At 46.7% G+C, this 20,001-nt stretch overlaps 2 protein-coding genes across 3 annotated transcripts in view; one reads left to right on the top strand and one right to left on the bottom strand.

Moving 5' to 3' along the window:
* Positions 1-898: 898 nt before the first annotated feature.
* LOC135827545 (uncharacterized) lies at positions 899-6,358 on the bottom strand. Its single transcript, XM_065340024.1, has 7 exons — positions 5,498-6,358; positions 4,680-5,325; positions 4,244-4,488; positions 3,519-4,036; positions 3,156-3,300; positions 2,322-2,995; positions 899-2,152 (listed from the first exon to the last, which is right to left on the bottom strand). The coding sequence occupies exons 1-7, from the start codon at positions 5,922-5,924 to the stop codon at positions 1,391-1,393; spliced, it is 3,417 nt and encodes a 1,138-aa protein (XP_065196096.1). The 5' UTR covers positions 5,925-6,358; the 3' UTR covers positions 899-1,390.
* Positions 6,359-9,943: 3,585 nt separating this feature from the next.
* The window catches only part of LOC135827417 (fibulin-1-like), a 56,374-nt gene continuing 46,316 nt past the window's right edge, over positions 9,944-20,001 (top strand). Inside the window, exons 1-4 of one of the 2 annotated variants that reach the window (XM_065339905.1) lie at positions 9,944-10,194; positions 10,512-10,597; positions 13,552-13,656; positions 17,706-17,975. In XM_065339905.1, coding sequence (XP_065195977.1) covers positions 10,519-10,597; positions 13,552-13,656; positions 17,706-17,975 — 454 coding nt within the window. In that variant the 5' untranslated portion in view covers positions 9,944-10,194; positions 10,512-10,518. Of the gene's footprint in view, positions 10,195-10,508; positions 10,598-13,551; positions 13,657-17,705; positions 17,976-20,001 lie in introns of both variants that reach the window. The other variant, XM_065339903.1, reaches the window with a different exon arrangement.

The raw sequence follows: 20,001 nt of genomic DNA, 5'->3' as shown, positions 1-20,001 counted from the left end.
ATGAACCCATCACAGGAAGCTTCTACAAACAGCAGCTCATGAAGACTGCGCAAGCTACATTTCGAATCGATAAAGTGTTGAAAAGACGTAAGGGTAGTTTGCTGGTCAAGTGGAAGGGATACCCCGAAAAGTTCAACCAATGGGTATCGCAGAAAGAAATGAGGTATATTTCCAAGGATAGTAGTAGAGGGAAGCGATGATGCAGTGCACAATGCAGACTACTGCAAGAAATCTGCTTTCTGCTGTTATTGCTGATCGACTGGCAGAACAAGGTCATGTAGACCTACCACAATGTGTATCGTCGCCGGAGTCGAAACCATCTCGGCTTTCTAGAGTTTTGGTACGAGTGTGTCGCTTAGTCAGGTGCAGTGGATCGAGATTTCAGGTGCTGATGCAGCAACTGTGTTTCAACTCCAGAACGGGTCGTACGCAATTTCTTACATTTGCAAAAGAACTATTTAAAAACGGTATCAGCCATGTTAAAATTGTGGCCCTGTACTTATTCAGCAGCGAGTTAGCGAACATCTGTATGGAGAATTCAACGGAACTGGGATTGCACTATGTACATCATGTCATGACCTGGCACTTAGATTACATGACCACCAATGTTTCGCCCTGGTTGGCGGAAAAAGGAGGTTGGCAAAGTTTTGAAAACACCCTTACACACGACTTCAACTGGTCAAATCGCTCAGTATGGACTCATCCCCGTTCAGCCTTTTTGGCCATAATTTTTCTCATACTAATGGTTGAATGGATGTGAGAAAAAATTCCCGGTACAGTAAGATCAAGATGGACTCCTCAAGCAATGCCACCCCATCAGCCGAGCCATTAACTGCGAGCAACAGCGAAGCCTATGAGAAAGTGAAGGGGCGTTTGAATAAAGTTAAACTTACTCAACAACTACTCCTGCTTGCACCAGTGTTGTTCGGAGCCAGCAATGTGGTGGCAGAGAAATCCACTCAAACCTCACCAGCCGAAAGAACAAGCATCATAACTACATTCATACTGGCCATCATATGGACTTTAATCTCATTTTTATGTCATCATTGTGAGCATAAATTTACCCAAGTATATAAGCATTTTCTCAAGCTGGGGAAATATATGCCCGCAGATACTGAACTTGATCAATTTGATGACATATGGACTATGCTGCGCACACACTGCAAACCAAAGTATGTAGGGTAATATTTTATGATGCGATGAAGATTATTATACCGCACAATGCACTATATCCTGCAATATAATTGAGGCACAAGCCTGAAATATTTAACAAAAATGTAGAGTGTTGGAGCCAGCTCCACACGTCAAGAAAGGAGGAATATTAGACAGAAGAATGGCGGGGAGTTTTGCATGAAAATGATGAAACATGTTCAATGTGGGGTCCTGCCCATTAAATGTCCTTGTGACCATATGCAAGTGTGGCCATGCCATCATCCAGTATGTACCGCTTGCAGTCGAATGGAGACAATGCCACCTTGGTGGTTACCTCCTCATACACTGTGTGGCAATGTGATCGGAGACCCGTCATAGGCCTGGAAGACACACGATGACTGAGCAGTGCATCTACATAGTCCTTGTGGGTGATGGTATTTGCCAGGACTGCCTTTCGCACACCCTTGGCCCGTTTGGCCGATTCCTGTCCGATGTAGGAGTACATCTTCGATCTTAGACCTACAAACTCCACCATGGATTTCCCACCAAGCTCATCTTTGAATTTGCCAACCACTTTCTTATTGGCAGAAGTGTACTGAGGATGGTCAGTGGGAAAGTTGCTGGTGTCATACAGAGACAGATCCATCTCTGCATAGACATCACCGGTGGTTATGTGCACAATAACAGAGTCGGTGTCGGTGTACAACAGCCGGATTCTGCTACCATACTGCTCCTTCAGCACATCGTAGTAGAAGGAGTACATGTGCACCTTTGACAGGTCTAGTATCGACATACCCACATAGACCGGCTTGTTGAGCTTGATCTCAGTGTACTGCTTTTCTATTCCGACAAGCCCGTTCGGGAAAATGTCATGCCGCACATATGTAGGCTTGCTCACTGCCCTCAGTACCTGCTCCTCACTTTCTTCTCGCAAGAGATCGATGCGTGCTCGATTACGAACGTTCTCCATCGTCTTGCCAAAGACTGAGTTGTTCATCAGCTGCAGCATACAAACAGGCAAACATGACACATGAGAATCATATCATGCCATTCCTTCACATCAGCATATTTTCAATTAGCATACTCCACGTCACACTTGCACCATACATGCAACAACAAAAAAAACAACAACAACAACATACAAGACTGCACACAACGGTTGCATTTACCTTGTAAAAGCTCTTCTCAAAGTCGGTTGTAGCCCTCGTGCGAAGTGCAGTGTTCAGATTGATGTAGGGGGCCATCCAGGCACTCTGCTGAAATCCCAACACCTTGTGAACAGCGGTCACCACCATACCCAGACGCGAATACAGCTGCAGTGTACGGTAGTGTAACACATACTTGGACTTGGGTAGGAGACTGGGTGTCAACTTGACTCCATCTACGGCTGACACTTTGAGCTCCTCCACAAGTGCTTGTTGGTATGGTGATAGCTTATCCGAGAATGTTCTCATCACTTCCGGTGCGAGTGGATAATCATTGAAGTAGTGGTGCAGCGAAGAGGGTACCTCAAGATCACACTCCACAATGAACCCAGTGCTCGAATCTACAGGGTGTGCCAGTATTTCGGACAGGTTCTTGTCACACCAGGCAAACTCAGATGTCGGCATACTCTGGCACATAGCCCAGCCATACAGGTTGTTGGCATCAAGGTATAGCAGGTATGATGTGGGCTCGGCAGGATTGTACTGATCCATCGTTGGGTTGTTGGCCTTGCCGTACCGCTGCGACGCCATTGAGATGCCCCCACGTAGACCGGCTTCGACAAACAGATGCATGTCTACATCCGTGAGCAGCTGCAGTTCAATCTGGGTGAACCGTAGTAGAGCATCCCATGCATATCCTACATAACACCATACAACACACCAGAACACAAACACGAAAGTCAATACACCATGCAACAAGTATAAAAATACACCGACAAGAAAGCACAAGAATACTAACAGAGAACACCATCTAAAGGAGAGAATACATTGGACAACAACAAAGACTGATGAACATACCTGGGAGAGTAAGGTAATGGGCTGGATCCAGCCCATACGTCTTGTATGCCGTCTTGCGGAAATGCTCAAAGACATCTGCTAGAAGATAGACATCTGTTTGCAAATAGAGGTCATGATAGGCCTCCATTGTACTGCACTCAAATGTCTGCAAAAAAAACAAAAAACATCAACGCACACACACAAACGCACACATCCATACACACAAGCATCCACACATCCACAGATGGAGAGCAATGAGTACAAAAAAAAATGAGTAGAGCACATCACAACAGCATTCAAAAGTCATATTTATTAAGTAGAGCACAATAATGCAAAAAGCATGGCATCAGGGAAATTCTGAGGGGCAAGGCACAAGCTGCTTACCTGCCATACGTTCTGAGCATGGGCATAGTCGGCATCACTGATACCTTCTCCAGTCAAACTAGACTCAAATGCTGATTTAGGCGGCAGCTGTGTCTCATCAAACCGAGCAAAGGAGTCCATGTACTCGTAGGGGTAGACACCCTTACGCAGGAGAAGGTCATGATGGGCCAATGTACGAGTAAGCTTGAAGGCGTCTTCCGGAGTGTTGCTCACCAACGAGTCCAGAGAGGAGTTCAAGAAGGCCATGGAGTCGATAAAGCGGTACTGGCGCCACTTGAATGAAATATATTTCTCCATGTTGTTGGCGATGACACTGATCTCACCAACCTTCTTAATCCGCTTACGCTGGTTAGAGTCCTCGTACTCCACCTCTTCAACCTCGGTCATACCAATGTGGGCGATGAGGTGGTGAGCATCGTACCCTTTCAGGTTGTGAAACACAACCGGAATGATCTGGCGATCTGGGTAGATACTCAGCTGAATATTACACTGGTAGTGTGCAGCACCACGGTAGTTGCCTGTGCAGATATTCAGAAAGAGGGGAAAACACAAACATAGTAAACATCTACAGTGAAGGTGATACCACAGACAATACAATTCAATACACCATGATAACACACAGATGCAAACAGCTACAAAGACATGAAAATGCACTATACACATCATGCGCATATCTACACACAACTGCAAAACAACAAAAATAAACAAAAAATTATAATACTTACCAGTGAGATGATCATGATCACGAACACGATCTTCTCCAAGTACTTCATCACATATCCAGCAGTTGACTGCGTTCTGAAACTCAAGCTCCAGTTCTGCCGTCATGCGAATTGGCCTGATATCAGCCAAATCCTCCTGGATACTGCCTTCCAACTCTTTGAGACTGTCGAAAAAGTTGTGAATGGCATTCTCACTGCAGTCGTCAAACTCGCCACGGACTTCACCGTTGGATCGGATGGCAGCATATCTACAAGAGCATAAAAGAAGAGGGAAAGTAAGAATAAGTGATTTTTTGAAAAAATGGAATCACACAAAATGCACATACTACAATACGAACACAATCAGGGGAGAACAAGACAAGAAGAAATAACAGGAAGCACTGTGCAGGCATGAGTACAGCAAAAATTAGTCAAAAACAACACCAACAACAAAACATACCTGATGCTGCATGGTACATGACGGGCTGTGCGTACAGTGCTGCTGCCATGCTGTTCCTCCATCGGCTCAATGATGGCCTCCGTATCAGCGTAAATGATATATGGAGCCACCATCCTGTGCTTCAAATTTGTATATTTGAGGATGCTGTCCTTTGCTGTGGGCATGACTACTGGCACAGGCTTCATCACCTGACATCTCTCGCTGTGATGCTGCAGGGAGTCTGCTGTTTTGTGTGCGGAGAGGCATCGGAAGCAATAGTGTGTTGCCCGCTTGTTCTTATTCTCACATGCACGACTGAAGTTTTTTATCCATGTGAAGTGGTTGTCATGTAGAAGCAGGTTGATTGGAGTCTCCTGTCGCTCGCTGAGATACAGTGGGTACAGATTCCCCTCGTAGCCAAACACATTGATTGCAAGACCATTCTGTAACTCCACTTTGGGTACATCACTGAGCGTTGCAGGGAACATCACACCATCGAACCGCAGCTCATCAACATACTGGGTGTACCTGGATACACGCTGTGGGTTGTTGTCGATGGGATGCATCGCTGACAATAACGCCCACATCAAACACCTGTCATCGTTGTTCTTTACGTTAATGATGGCCTTCTTTTTTTCTAATTTGGGCGGGATATCAGCTGCACCACCTACAGAACACCACAAAAATACAACGAAGGTTTTTCTCAGAGTTACACCACATTACAACTACACCCTCTCGACAATCACGAAAGACTGTACATCTAGTACAAAACATCTACAACTTTCCACAAGAAATTCGACAGGCTTCGAACAAACACTGCCGGATGAACAGAAACTCACCTCGAAGAGGAGTGTACTTTGCTGTCGACACATCCAGCTGTCTCACTCGAGAAACGGTCCAGTTGGATCCGTTCTGCACCCACTTATCAATAAGACCAGTGATCCTCGCCACCATCGTCTTGACTGCACTATCAATATCCCCTTCGCTGAGGATCCGAGCCGGTCTACTTCTAAAAAACGGGACGGCAGACGTACTACCCGTGGCCGACTCTCGTGTCATCTCCACCCTCAAAACTAAAACCACCTTGAACGGGTGAGACTGAAGCTCCTCGAGCAGAACCTGTCGGAGCTCGTCATGATGGCTGCTGAAAAAGACGAGAGGATCAGTGCCTGAACCTGGCAAAGAAAACTTTTTCAAAAAACCACGCACGGCACTCGAGGTGGGCAATCTGGGCTGCCTAGATCGTTTTGCACTTGGCTCCGCCATCGTCACGTAACCTCCAGCACTGCCTACAACATACTGAGGAAATAATCTCCCCGTACAGCGTATATGAGGTCGGCTATCACCCTACAATGACACGTGTACTAGTCCACCTTGTGTATACGTCTTTTCCGCAGGGCCACTGAAGGTCGCACGCTCCGCGTGCTTATGCGCGCATGCGCAATATGTCACTGCACATCTACGATGTGCAAATCAGGGAGTAGTACGTATTTTACTACTCCCCGGTGCGAATGCACCGAACGTGCACAAGTGCACGGTCGCCACGGAAAAGAACATGATGACATTTATGACATGGCAGGGCCAAAGGTCAAACCCTAGGGGGTCCCGAGGCCAGACCAAGCGCGCCCGATACAGTGTGCCTTATTCAACCCAAAGGTCAAAGGTCAAACCCTGGGGGAGTCCCGGGGCCAGACCAAGCACGACCGACACAGTGTGCCTTATTTGGCCCAAAGGTCAAAGGTCAAAAAGTGGGCCAGAACCCGCCCCGCACTTACTACTATGGACCGCTATCTGTCGTCAGCAGACCACCAGCTACATACTGGCGCAGTACTAGTGGACATGAGCAAGGCATTCGATAAAGTACGGCACCAGCTCATGATCCAAGATTTGTTTGCTTTGGGTGTATCTTCGACTGTTTTGCGTTGGTTTGCGAGCTACTTCACGGACCGTCGACAGAGAGTAGTTCTGGCGAGTGGGCAGTGCTCGGGCCTAACTGCATGCGAGTGTGGAGTCCCTCAGGGTAGTGTACTGGGTCCTTTGCTGTTTTCACTATATACCATGGACGTCCATAGCGTCACCAGCCCAGCACACTCCCAGCTGTTTGCGGATGACATCCTTCTCGACACCGCAAGCAGATCCGTAGCAACCCTAAATCAAGTCTTATCAGTTGCTGTGTCAAACTTGGCTGACTACCTACACGGGAAAGGCCTGGTTTTAAACCCTGACAAGACGCAGGTCTTAGCCATTGAGGCATCACGCCGTAGTACCCTGGAACTCAACGTTAACTGCAACGGGACGCCTCTCACCCAGACCACCACTGCTCGCTTTCTGGGCCTACAGATCGATTCCTGTCTTCGGTGGGACGCGCAGGTCTCCAGCATAGTACGTAAAACTTCCCAGAAGCTAACCACCCTGAGAACCATCCGCCCGTCGCTATCTGAACGCCAGTCGCTCCTCTTCTATTCTGCCCTTATACTTCCTGACATGCTTTATGGATCAAACGCGTTCTTCTCTGCCCTCACGGCTCAGCAGCGGCACCAGCTCACTGTCCTCGACAAGCGATGTGTTCGCTGCGTAGCCAATCTGCCCTTCCCGTCCCATACCACTCCTATATACACTCGCCTTTCCCTGACCCCTGTAATTGAACGTGCCAAATGCAAACTCCGTTTCCTTATGCACCGTGTCCACACCAGCAGCATCAGCCCTCTTCTGAAAGATAGAGTAGCCCTCCAACCTCCCAGTAACACCCGTGGCAATGACAATTGCAAATACGTTGTTCCGCTAACTCGGCGAACATCTGGCGACAGCCGACCATTGGTTTCCGCCGTGAAGCTTTGGAACACCCTGCCACAGGAACTCACGTCCGCTCGTCGTCCAACCCCGTTTAAAAGATTGCTGAAAGTGTTTTTCTACGGTTAATATGGCCGAATAGCACCTCCCTCTGGCATAGGTCCTCATCTTCCTATTTCTCCCTGATTGTTACTTCGTTCGAACTTGACTTGTAATTACCGGTACAAATACTTACTTTTGACTGTTTTCTCATTTTCGCAAGTGAAGCTTTATCGAGCTACACTTTTTATTCTATCGCCATCATAATATTGGGCATCAATGCCCGTTTGGTTTGCGATGTAAAATAAAACTTCAAACAAACAAACGAAACAGTTCTGTCCGCAGATTGAGCAGGAAAGGTTGTTGTTGCCAAAATCCCCATACCATGCACACTAGAGCTATACGAGCGCTTTCCAGTCCGTTGGACATGGCACCTGAGTGACCTGACTGTCTGCATACGGGCAAAATAAACACAAGAGCGACCTCAACAGGAAGATTCAAGAAAATGAGCTAAAAATGGCAGCCTAATACCATGAATACCGAGGACGCTAAAATGCCTGTGAAAACAGTCTAATACCGAGGGCGGACTGTCTGCATTGTACCATTACATGTCCGCTACAGTAGTACACAAGTTTGCTATGGAGTATGGGTAAGCTGCGAACTTACGTCACTTGCCCAACAGTAGCTGTAGTGTGAGTTGAAAGTTACCCACCGCCCTCGCGGTGTGGAGCACTTCTGATAATATCGTCTTAGATGAGCGGCATCGTGTAGGGGTGTGCTTCGCCCCAGCCGGATAGCTTCATGCCTTGCCTGGTAAACTTAAGTCGATGTATCACACCAGGTCCCTCAGTGAGTAGCACTTTCAAACTGTTGCGGTGAGTTCTAGCGGCTCTTCCTTACAGCCAACTGAGTGACTGGTGGAACTCAATCTTTGCTCCGTTGCTGGTGGGAGATGGTCATTAGAAATGCTCTGCGTTTCTTGTCGAACAGGAGCGATGCGCTCATACTCATACTTGTAGGTCAGTGTTCTCTCTTCGGACCTGGAGGCGATGCACTGGTGGACAGTGCTGGCAGCAGATATTAATTTCGGGATGAGAACTTTTTCCGCGCGGAATGCCATCACCTAAAATAATTATAGGAAGCTTCGACGAAGGTTTCATGCTCGGAACCGCGGAGTCAGCGCAAGTCTTATACAGACGGTAAGTCAAGATCGGCAGGTGTTGGAACGAGACCTACCGGTGTAAACAAAAGACATAAGTAAAGTTACCGTAGTACGCACACCACCGGCTTACAATTGTGTTGGGAAACACCTTATTATTATTTTTATTCTTCTTTTACTAGGGAATTCCCAACAGGCGCAGTGCCTTGACCAGCATAGAGAAGTTTCGCTCGTGCCAGGCCACCCTCATGTCTGCTTCTGCCAGGGCGCGGCGGCGGCTGCAGCGGCTAACGACGAGAGTGAGGTAGTAGGCTTCACGTCTGCTTCGTGTCCCGTTTTTGCCGGGTCCTGCCGGTCGATCCACTGTTCAGGTCATTGGTAGTGTACTGGAACTGCCTGCCGCTTGATGTCCGGTCCATCACTTCTGGATTTAAGAAAGCAATTACAAACGATATCTTAAACTCTCTTACCCTCTCCTAAGATCTCAAAGACGCATAACTGTCAACATTCCCTCAACCCTGGAACCTTTGGATCCGTTGCAGTATTTTCATGAAAAATTCATCAAATTCCAATTCGTTACTTGTACTTCAGTAGTACTCCCTCATTGATTTGTTTCCGTCTTCTCTTTGTGCCTTGTTCATGATTGTATTTTCCTCTTCCTCCTTTTCTTCACCACCTTCATCATTTTGCGAGAACTGTGGCAATACGCCCAGTGAGAAGGCAGATTTTGCTTGTGCTTCTGGTGAAGTAAAATTAAGCTAAACAAACAAACTTGTTTGTGGCTGTCAGAGACGTATCATATTCCAGGAATTTGTAGAACTAGCAAAGAGTCAGCACAAAAAAGCAGGATGCATGTACGGTGCAAGTGGCGCATGGTACTATTCGAGGAGAAAGGGAAAGAAACACAAAATTAATTGTAGAAAGATGTGTGTAGGAAGGAGAGCTGAAAAGGAAACACGAGTCTTTAGAGGGAGAATAAGAAATGCTAAAAAGGGACGCAGGGAGGCCAAAAGCCACGCCATGGCGCCAGCGTACAATGCGCGTACATGAGGGTCACTTCGTGGCTCCACTCGTCCCCTTCCGTGCCCATTCCCAAATCACTTTGTGCAGTGTTATGTGCGACCTGCGACAGGAAGCCAAAAGTGTGCTCCTAAACAAGGCGAAGAAAATGTTTGGTGGGACCTTATTGGGGAACGTGCGGTCATGCTGTACGAATCGCACATAACCGTAACCAATAATCTCGGAGATCCCTCGCCCGCTCACACAAGCACACAAATCTAGAAGGACTCCACCCGTAGATATCCTGCCGCGTGCAGCACAAAGCAAACACGAATTTGTTATTTCTTGCTAATCAGCTTTGAACTGAGGAAAGGTGGAGAGAGATCAAGACGAGCTTTCTCCCTGTGCAGCAGTTTACTTTCTTCAGATTTCCTTTTGAATAAACCGAGTCCTGAAGTGTGTGGCCTCGCGACCGGGACGAAACCAGCCGAACTGCAGGTGTGTTGCTTGTCGACGTTGGATCAAGCTACTGGGAAGTTGCTTTTGGAAGTAAGTACTGCTACTACGGAGGTTTTGCAAGACGACTTTCGCCTTTGAGTTCAAGTTCGCACTCAGATCCTGAGATGCATGTCGAAGGCAGTGGCGGAAATCGCATTGTGGCGAGCAGTAGCGAACTGAATTCACGCTTGCATGACTTCGACCATAGGTCGTACATGACTGTGCCCAGGCCACACGACGTAGTAACTTTATGACCGTCCTGAATCCTGAGACGGATCAACGAATCGTGTTCCGACTGCAGTGTACATTGTAGCGTGTCTCTCTCCGTGTGTTCTCCTCCCTCCCGGTTTGTTTGCGCTTTGCAGCAGGTTCGGAATGATGCAGAGAATGCAACGCCATGCTGTGCTCATCCTCCTCATCGCCCTCATTGAGACCCTGGTGGTGACAACAGCAAGTAAGTCTAGATTCTCTGCTGGAAACTGTTAACACACTACAATGTCATAATGTCGCGTATTACGGTAGCTCTTGCCTGTTACATAACTGGACATGTTACCTCACAAGGAACCCCCTATGTTCGAGGCAGAGAAAGTTGAACCTGATCTGTACCAAGAGTACATAACCCCCCAGAGTGTGCAACTCCACTATGGGTGCTGTCCCGACACAATTTCAAGTTGACGTCATTTTGATGATGCAATGCGCACTGTACACGGATTATCAGACGAATCCGGAACCTGTGGTTGACCGAAGCCGATCGATCCTGTACAAATTATTGCAAAGAAAAACGTGTGATGCGTTGACACCCGTACACATGTTGTAAATCACTGGTGCAAGGAGCATTGCGTCATAAGTAATGACGTCAACTTGAAATTCTGTCGGGACAGCAGGGTATGTGGGAGTTGCACACTCTGGGGGGGGGGGGGGGGGGGGGATGTACTCTTGTCCGTACTGATCGGGTCATAGGCATGACCTGGACCCTTCGAAACTGGAGTGCGCTACAAGCCCGCTACGCAGCTCCGCATGCACTTTTACATCAGGCTTTTATTCAAACCAGGTGTCAACGCTAGAACAGGGCTTATGTGCCGGAAGTGTATCTTTAAAAATCAGGCTTGCATTCAAAACAGGCTTCTTTTAAAATAATTCTTATTATGAGACAGGCTTTAATACAAGCCACTACAGCATTTACGTTTGCCTGGATAAAGGCAGAAAGGCGCTCTGTGAGAAGGAGTGACATCACAGGGGGCGCGGAAGATATTTTAGTGTGGTACGGTCAGCCACCTGAAGTAAAATTTATGCGTGGAGGAGGGGAGGTTGAGCCGAAGAGTTTGGATAATTAGAGCCCAGATCAGTGTATTTTATTGGTTCACGGGGTACCCGGGGCAAAAGGTGGTACGGTCAGTACCGTAGTGACCGTACCGTGTCCGACTCCCCTGCATGATTGTTTCATTCGTACCCGACGATGGCAAAATTGATGAAACGTTCTGCGGAGACCATTGGTTCGGTGATGTTTGTTTCTTTCCTTCTTTCTTCCCCTTGTTCGAATTCGTTTAGAGAACAGGCAATTCTGCCTCCTGACCAGAGGAAAACGTCCGTTTCCTACTAAGAACGAATAAAATGTTATGGCTGATGAGAGAAAGAACAACTGAAAAGAATCATAGCATGATAATTCATTGTGCAGTGCTTTAGGAAAGCGTGTATACAGCCGATTACATTCTCATGAGAACGAGTTCTGCAGCAACTATCCACGACTGTAACAAGATGATAAACAGTCAGAAAGTGCGATAACAGGGCACAAAACTGACTGGCTACTTCTTCTCTTTAAATTTTATTTTCTTTCTGGCTCAGTATCAGCGTTACAACTACGTTCTCATGGCTTTCTTGGTGTTCCGTTCTCGTAACTAGAGACCCGATATCCTTTTTCTCATGTGATTGAACTAGAACTACTGCAAATCTGGGAATTTTCATTGGTGTGATTAAATTCGGTATTTCCCGAAATCGACGGCTAGGTAACGCGAAAATTTCGTTAAACCAGTTTTCCAGATCCAAACGTGCAATTTGCACACTGTGCGACATGGCGTGGTTGAATTTTAGGCCGCGTTTTATTCTTCGTAAAAAAATTACCTATACTGAAGTTCAACTTGGATGGCGAGCCAATTAAATAGATTATTTTGTGAAAAACATTTTTATGCTGAAGTTACTGAAAATACATCTCCAGCGAAGTTTTCCGCTTCTACAGTATGTGGTTGAACTAGAACTACAGTCCGTTCATCGAAAACAGTCCCACTGGCTTTTGAAAGTCCGATAGTCCGACTTGGGCCGAATTGAGGATCAAAAACCCACTTTAAACCTCGAACATCTGGGTTTGGGATCTACTTCTCCATACATTTTGCCATGGTATGTCTGTCCGAATTTTGTATTTGTATTTCTATTTCCCTGTTCTTGGGTTTTTCTGGCCTCAAATGTGGCAAGGAGTGAGTGCACGGGTCACACAATGCAGGACGCACTGTTGTTTTCACGATATCTACATCTACATGATTGCACAACTACCGTAAAGTCTTGTATAAAAGCCGCACTTGAATAGAAGCCGCCCTCGAATAGAAGCCGCAATTTTGGGCCCATCAAATCACACATAAGCCTGGTTTTAGTGTTGACATACATAGAAATACCTGTCTTGTATAGAAGCCTGTCTCATATAGAAGCCTGCAGAATTTCACCAAGAAAGTCATAGAAGCCGCGGCTTTTATACAAGACTTTACGGTATGTGCGGGAGACGCTAAAAAGTGAGGGTGCCAGCTTCCAAATAAATGGACTGTAGAGAGTCTCCATTCTTTTTCTAATGTGGTCGATCCTTGAGCCTATTGGCGTTCCTACGGATGCGGACTACTCGGCCTCTAGCCAAGTCTCATGCGAGCCGTGATTTTTTTAATTATTTGGATTCTGCTCATATAGAATGATGTAACTGGGACTGCAGAAATAGAAATGGGGTGCTGAGCCAAATTCTGATGCATTTGTGTGTGTGTGTGTGTGTGTGTGTGTGTGTTTGCGCGTGTGTGTGTGTGTGTGTGTGTGTGTGTGTGTGTTTGCGTGTGTGTGTGTGTGTGTGTGTTTGCGTGTGTGTTTGCGTGTGTGTGTGTTTGCGTGTGTGTTTGCGTGTGTGTTTGCGTGTGTGTGTTTGTGTGTGTTTGTGTGTGTGTGTGTGTGTGTGTGTGTGTGTGTTTGCATGTGTTTGCTTGTGTGTGTGTGTGTGTTTGCATGCATGATTGTGTGTGCATGTGCATGTGTACCCGAGGGTGTGAGGGTGCCTGCGTGCGTATGTTTGTGTGTGTGTGTGTGTGTGTGTGTGTGTTGTGTACGCGTGTACGCATGGTCACGTACGCACATGCGAACACGCGAATATGTTCCTTAACGCAGGGGGCCAGGTGCGCCTGAACTGCACTAGTTTTGGTGATAACAACTGCGACAGTGGAGTTCAGTGCATTGAGAGTGACGTCAAAGGAGTGTTAACACCAGAGTGTGGTAAGCGAGATGACGTTACCGATGCCACTCCGTACATTGTTGCATCCATGTGAGTGCATTTTAGGGGTGAACGAGTGCCAAAATTGAGGACTCGAGTACACTTCGAAAAAACGAGCGAGTATTCGAGCCAGTACGCGTATTTAACTGACAACGTAAAACAATGTACTGCACACACTCTCGTAACACCGAACGTACTACACCTGATACACATGATGTAGCCTTGCATGCAGCCTAGTGCAGGAAATAGTCTGAACTACCGTCTTTTGTTGGTAAGTAGGGACAAGCAATAATTTCACGCTTGCATGGGTTATCAGTACTGGTCAGAGTAACAGAAGTGCTTGATGTATGCATACAGTACACTGTGCATAAGATACTTTAGAGTATTTTGCGAAACGAGTACTCGCTCCTTTCGAATTTTCGAGCGAGCGCTCGAGTATTCGATATACTAGTACTCGTTTCACCCCTAGTGCATTTGTATTTATTCAAATCTTTGCTCTCGCCATGACCTGTGGCCAATAAAAGTTCATAATTCTAGTGAGATTAGTATGATGAGGAAAATTCCTGGCTGGCAGTGATCAGACTAGATGTACGGGTGAGCGTGGCTCGTGCATGAGCACTTGGAATGTAGCAGCAGGGTTGATATCTTTTGCTTAAACAAATCCGGTGATTGAATATCGCGTAACGTTGATGAGAGGCCATTGAAACAATGGAGGAATTTATTCAACCAGGGAACCCAGGGAGCAGCCGGTGCTTGCACGTGGCAAATGCCAAGTTTCAAATCTTTTATTCTCACGATAGCCAGTGGCCAATAAGAGATAATAGTGTAAGAAAGGAGAAAGAGTGAGGAAGAATTGGGTGGGCAGAGCCTAGGGGTTAATGACTACTTAAGTGTACGGGCAAGGGTGGTCAAAAAGTTAATATTGTTATTGAGGCCTGCGTCCCAGCAGCCTGTATGGAGTCACAGGAAGCGTGTAAGGGCTCTAACCGGAACAGAAGGTTAATTCGCTTCCATAGAATTGGTCACCATTGCCTGTTAGGCCTTGCAAAGTAAAATAAAAATCAATAACAACAACAATAGGGTCATGGGCAATGGTTCGCTCCATCACGAATTTCGCTATATGCGAGTTCGTTGCAAGCGGAGTCGACTGTAATCATTTCACTCTATGTTATATAGCACTTCTGGCCTGCAAAATCCACTCAAAACCCTAGCATTTTTCTAGGTCACATTGTGTCAAGCATGCTGCTAGTTCCACCGTCCACAAGCCATGGTCACGATCTACAAACAAATGTTATCACTATAGTCCATTTCAAAAAGATTAGCAATCAGGTTTTGGTCTTAAAAAGTATGAAGATAAGGGAAATTTGGACAACAAAGTACATAGAATGGCTTGTTAGGACACGGCAAATTGTTCTGTGAAGGTTTCGGAACAATTGGACCAGCCGTTAAGGAGTTAGAATTTCGGCCAGGTTTCCGGCCTTTTCCCATGGTTTACAATTTGCCGTGGATGTCAGTATCGATTTTTTTATCAAAAACCACGATTTATCCTTTCCTTTTTGGCCTTGTGGTTATGAATGCTGTCTGCTGACCATGAAGTTGTGAGTTCAAATCCCAAACTATCTTCAAGTCAAACCTTTTTTTCATTGTTTTGGTGATCACGCTGGTACAAAAAGTACAAGCCAAAGAAGGTGGCTGCGTCAAACGACTTGTTGTTGTTGGAACTCGAGTTTCCTGCCTAACTTACTGACACTTGACTGGTTCACGCCATGTGAACACACCCACAACACTGAAACGGTGTGAGTGAACACGGAAGTCATTGCGCTGTAGCTACGTGTTGTTGAATACAACGCCACATCGATCGATTTCTCTTTGAGAATTATTTTAGTACTTCAAGATCGCCAATTTTTTATTTGAATTTAGGAGTCAACGCCGTCTTCTATCAGCTTTCACAGGCGTCTGCTTTTCTCAAAATATCGTCGAAGTCACACGGATAGCTTTGCCAAGTCATGGCCTTGGGAATGAGTCTGTGTCGATGTCGTTTTCGTCACATCGTGAGAGCAAATTGCATCGCAGCTCAAAGAAATTGGGCAAGAAACGAATTGGGACCCATCCCGCTCGTCAACATTTACCACACTTTCGACTTGTCCTCTCTGACTCGATACGAGGAAGAACTCGTTTGTTGTAAACCAGACGTTCATGTACCGACGTGAGTGAGTTGTCATTTTTCATGCTTTCGCACGGATTATTTCTTCGAGTTCACAGTGAGTTTTTCCAGCCAGCTCTCGAGCGCGCATACGGTAAGACGGCAAACTCCCCGGGCGATCGCCAGGATTGCTAATCTTTTTGAAACTGACTGTAATTATGAATCTAGATCTTCACATCACAGTAAATGCACTAGAAGACCGGCACTTTAATGCACTACATGTACATGTACACAAGAGTACATAACCCCCCAGAGTGTGCAACGCCGATCCAGCTCTGCATAGGGTCTTGGTCGAGCGGAATCGGATCTTCTGATGTCATGCGTACACTCCACACCAGCGCAAGACCGGTCTCGAGGCAGGGCACCATTGTTTTTGATCCAAGAGTACCCGCGACTCCCCGGGTTCCCCTCAGATGTGTTCGGTATTATGACGCAAAGATCCGATTCCGCTCGACCAAGACCCTATGCAGAGCTGGATCAGGCGTTGCACACTCTTGGGGGGGGGTTATGTACTCTTGTGTACATGCATCTGTGCAACCCACTCCAGTCCAAATGAACAGCAGGAAATTTTAGAACCGAATGTTTCCGCTCCCTCCTCTTCGCTCGCTCATGTAGGAAAGCCCATGAAGGAGGGGAACGAAAATATTCGGTTCTAAAATTTCCTAGTGTTCATTTGAACTGGAGTGGGTTGCGCAGATGCACAGACTATAAATTAAAGAATTGGAGATGCTTCCAATTTATTCTGGTAAAGGCCGGTATGGACTCGGATGGAGAGCCGAGGATACATTTATAGAAGAGAAAAAAGACCAAGGAACTAAAAGTTACGCTATACTGTCTTCTAACACCACCAGTTACTAAACAATCAGCTCGTGCGATAACATTGCACGACATTGACCGGCGGTACTGACATTCTACACCTGACTGGCTGACAGCTCTAGCACGCCTTGGATGCGCACTCCAACAGCCTTGCAACTTGCAAGGTTCTAAGTTATAGAAATAACATAAGAGGGGAAGGCCAGTGTAGTGCAATGTTATCGCATGAGCTGATTGTTTAGTAACTGGTGGTGTTAGTGGACATTATAGCGTAAATTGTAGCTCCTTGGTCCATTTTCTTTTCTAGAAGAGACCAGTAGTTTATTTTTTCTACACAGGCCCAATTGGATGGAACGTGCAATTCAATCTCTTAACTTTAAGATGAGATTCCCGAAAATTCCGCCAGGTTTGAACCGAAATTTGCCTATGGCTGGTTCACACTTTACAGCGGCGTCCCCTTTCCTTTTCTTTCCGCTTTCGAAAATTCGCCCTTCACAGGCTTCAGGCTCTGCGTTCGATGATCATGATGGGTTTTTAAAACATTTCGTTCGCAACGTCTCGTCGCGTATTTGAAAATTGTGCAACTGTTTTTCGTACGGTGAGTGTTTTCCAAAGCGGCCTTGTGCACCATCTCCAGGTGCAGCGGCCACCAGTTTCCAACAACGGCCTGCGATGTTAGGCCTGAAAGTGCTTTAAGCAGCAAATAGATGCGGAGAAGAACATCTAGGCCTGATTTACAGTACGTTTGAGACCAGGGAGTAGTCCAATCCCTGCCATCTAAACCCCGTTGATCTGGTCTGTCGTCCATGCTCGCTTCGGGCGACAAATTTTGCAGTGCCTTTCTCTGCTACACATGGGACTATTTTTGCTGGGCCGGGCCGGGGAGGGGGGCTTTAGTCGGTGCGTTTGCGGAAAGCTGTTTGCAGTTGTTTGTCAGGTTCGTGAAGCTCGATCTTGTCCGCTTCTCGAGCCAGTTTCCGTCGCTAATCTTTCTGTGTTCTTTTTTGTGTTCGTGTATTTGCTGCGGATCTGCAGCATACGTTACTTGTCACAGTAATCTCACCAAAGTCTATGTTCCAAAGGGTTCTTTAGATAATTCCTCATTCCAGGCTTCCCGCAAGCTTTGCGCCGAAACTGGCGGTTACCTTCCACCTGCCTCCTTCGACACGTGCATCAGGAGCCTCCTAGAGAAAGTTTACCCCGCTGAACAGAATCGCGCATCGTGGAAGGGTGATGAACACTTATTCAAGGTGAATCCTACAGTTGTGGGGCTTGACAACGTCCTGGCTACCTGTGTGAAACCAGGTAGGAACACTGCTTTGCTCTGTGCCTGTGTGTTCACCATTTGTCCGGACCATTCGGCGGAGGAACGACTGGTCTGGTTTTCAGGGAGGTGCGGTGTGTGTGTGTGTGTGTGCTCGTGTGTGCATGTGAATTTGTGTATGCATTTGTGTGTGTGTGCGTGCGTGCGTGCGTGCGTGTGCTCGTGTGTGCATTTGAATTTGTGCATGCATTTGTGTGTTTGTGCGCCTTGATCCTAGAGGGCGGTGGCGTTCCCACGGCGGATGCGGAAAACTCGGCTACCAGCCGAGTCTCACGCGAACTGTGAAATTTATTTATATTTATTTTGTGTGTGTGTGTGTGTGTGTGTGTGTGTGTGTGTGTGTGTGTGCTCGTTTGTGCATGTGAATTTGTGCATGCATTTGTGTGTGTGTGTGTGTGTGTGTGTGTGTGTGTGTGTGTGTGTGTGTGTGTGAGAGAGAGAGAGAGAGAGAGAGAGACAGAGAGAGAGACAGAGAGAGAGAGAGAGAGAGAGAGAGAGAGAGAGAGAGAGACAGAGAGAGAGAGACAGAGAGAGAGAGAGACAGAGAGAGAGAGACAGAGAGAGACAGAGAGAGATAGAGAGACACAGAGAGACACAGAGAGACACAGAGAGACACAGAGAGACACAGAGAGAGACAGAGAGAGACAGAGAGAGACAGAGAGAGAGACAGAGAGAGATAGAGAGAGAGAGAGAGAGAGAGAGAGAGAGAGAGAGAGAGAGAGAGAGAGAGAGAGAGAGAGAGAGAGAGAGAGAGAGAGAGAGAGAGAGAGAGAGAGAGAGAGAGAGAGAGAGAGAGAGAGAGAGAGAGAGAGAGAGAGAGAGAGAGAGAGAGAGAGAGAGAGAGCGAGAGAGAGAGAGCGAGAGAGAGAGAGAGAGAGAGAGAGAGAGAGAGAGAGAGAGAGAGAGAGAGAGAGAGAGAGAGAGAGAGAGATGGTAATGGACGCCCAAAAGTATGGTTGCAAGGAATATTCAATTGATATTCGTTTGGAAACGAAATGGAAGGAATATTTCCCCTTTGAAATATTCGCTTCAAGGAAGTGTTTGGATAAGTTTGTTAATGTGTCGATCTACGGTTGTATGGGCGTTGTGGCCGTCAGGCGAAATTACTGGTCAGTCGGCGACACGCATTTTTCACAAAAATTTGCGTTTCACCTGCTGGGAGAGTATGCGTGTACTCGAGTCTCATCCTGAGCACGTTTTTTTCTTCTTTTTCTCAGCTCCAGTATAGCTGTATTTTTCATTGCAAAGCCGTCCTCGATTGTTGTGTTTGTTGTTCAAACAAAGTGGACATTCAATCATGAAGGCAGAGGACATAGGAGCCTGATTGGAGTTTCTTGTGGCATTGGACGGCCACACAGAGACACTTTTGGATTTTCTGAATACAAAATACCGTACGCACGATGCTGATGTCATGGCCGCGCTTGGCGGGTTTGTGACTTGGCTTAGATCAGTCTAGTGGCTACCCAGGTAGACGACCAATATAGTCGCCATCCAAGTTGCTAGCTCACATAGAACGACAGGTTTCTAATTCCACTTGAACAGTGTTTATTTGAACCATTGCAGTACTAGATCGAAAGATCAAGTGTGTAGAGTCAAAAGACCAAAGCAGGAGAGAGTCGGAGTGACTCTCTCAGAATCGAGAGGAGTAGTGAGCTCCCCGAGAATCGAGGATGAATGTTAGCAAAACAGCTCCTTATATATTCTACATTATGTGATCAAAAGTATACAGTGGCAAGAATGCGTAAGGATTATTTCTATATTACAAACAGTGGTGCAATATGTGCAATCAGCCAAACTAGAATATAGTACAAAGAATGATAAATCAATACGGGGAGCTTGCTCACCCACATTACATGAAAGGACTCCGAGGCTCTTCGTGCGACGGGGCCTGGAGTATGCTGTCGGAAGTTGCTGCAGCTAGAGCACGCCGCCTCCGTACGCTGCCTTGGTCGTTGGTCACCCTTCATCTCCTGCCCGTAGGATCTTCCCTCTCATTACCCCGTAGGG

This window comes from Sycon ciliatum, chromosome 11 (genome assembly GCF_964019385.1).
Source record: "Sycon ciliatum chromosome 11, ocSycCili1.1, whole genome shotgun sequence".
Taxonomy (NCBI): Eukaryota; Metazoa; Porifera; class Calcarea; order Leucosolenida; family Sycettidae; genus Sycon; species Sycon ciliatum.
The sequence above is the reverse complement of the archived record's forward strand: the minus strand, read 5'-3'. Positions and strand labels throughout refer to the sequence as shown.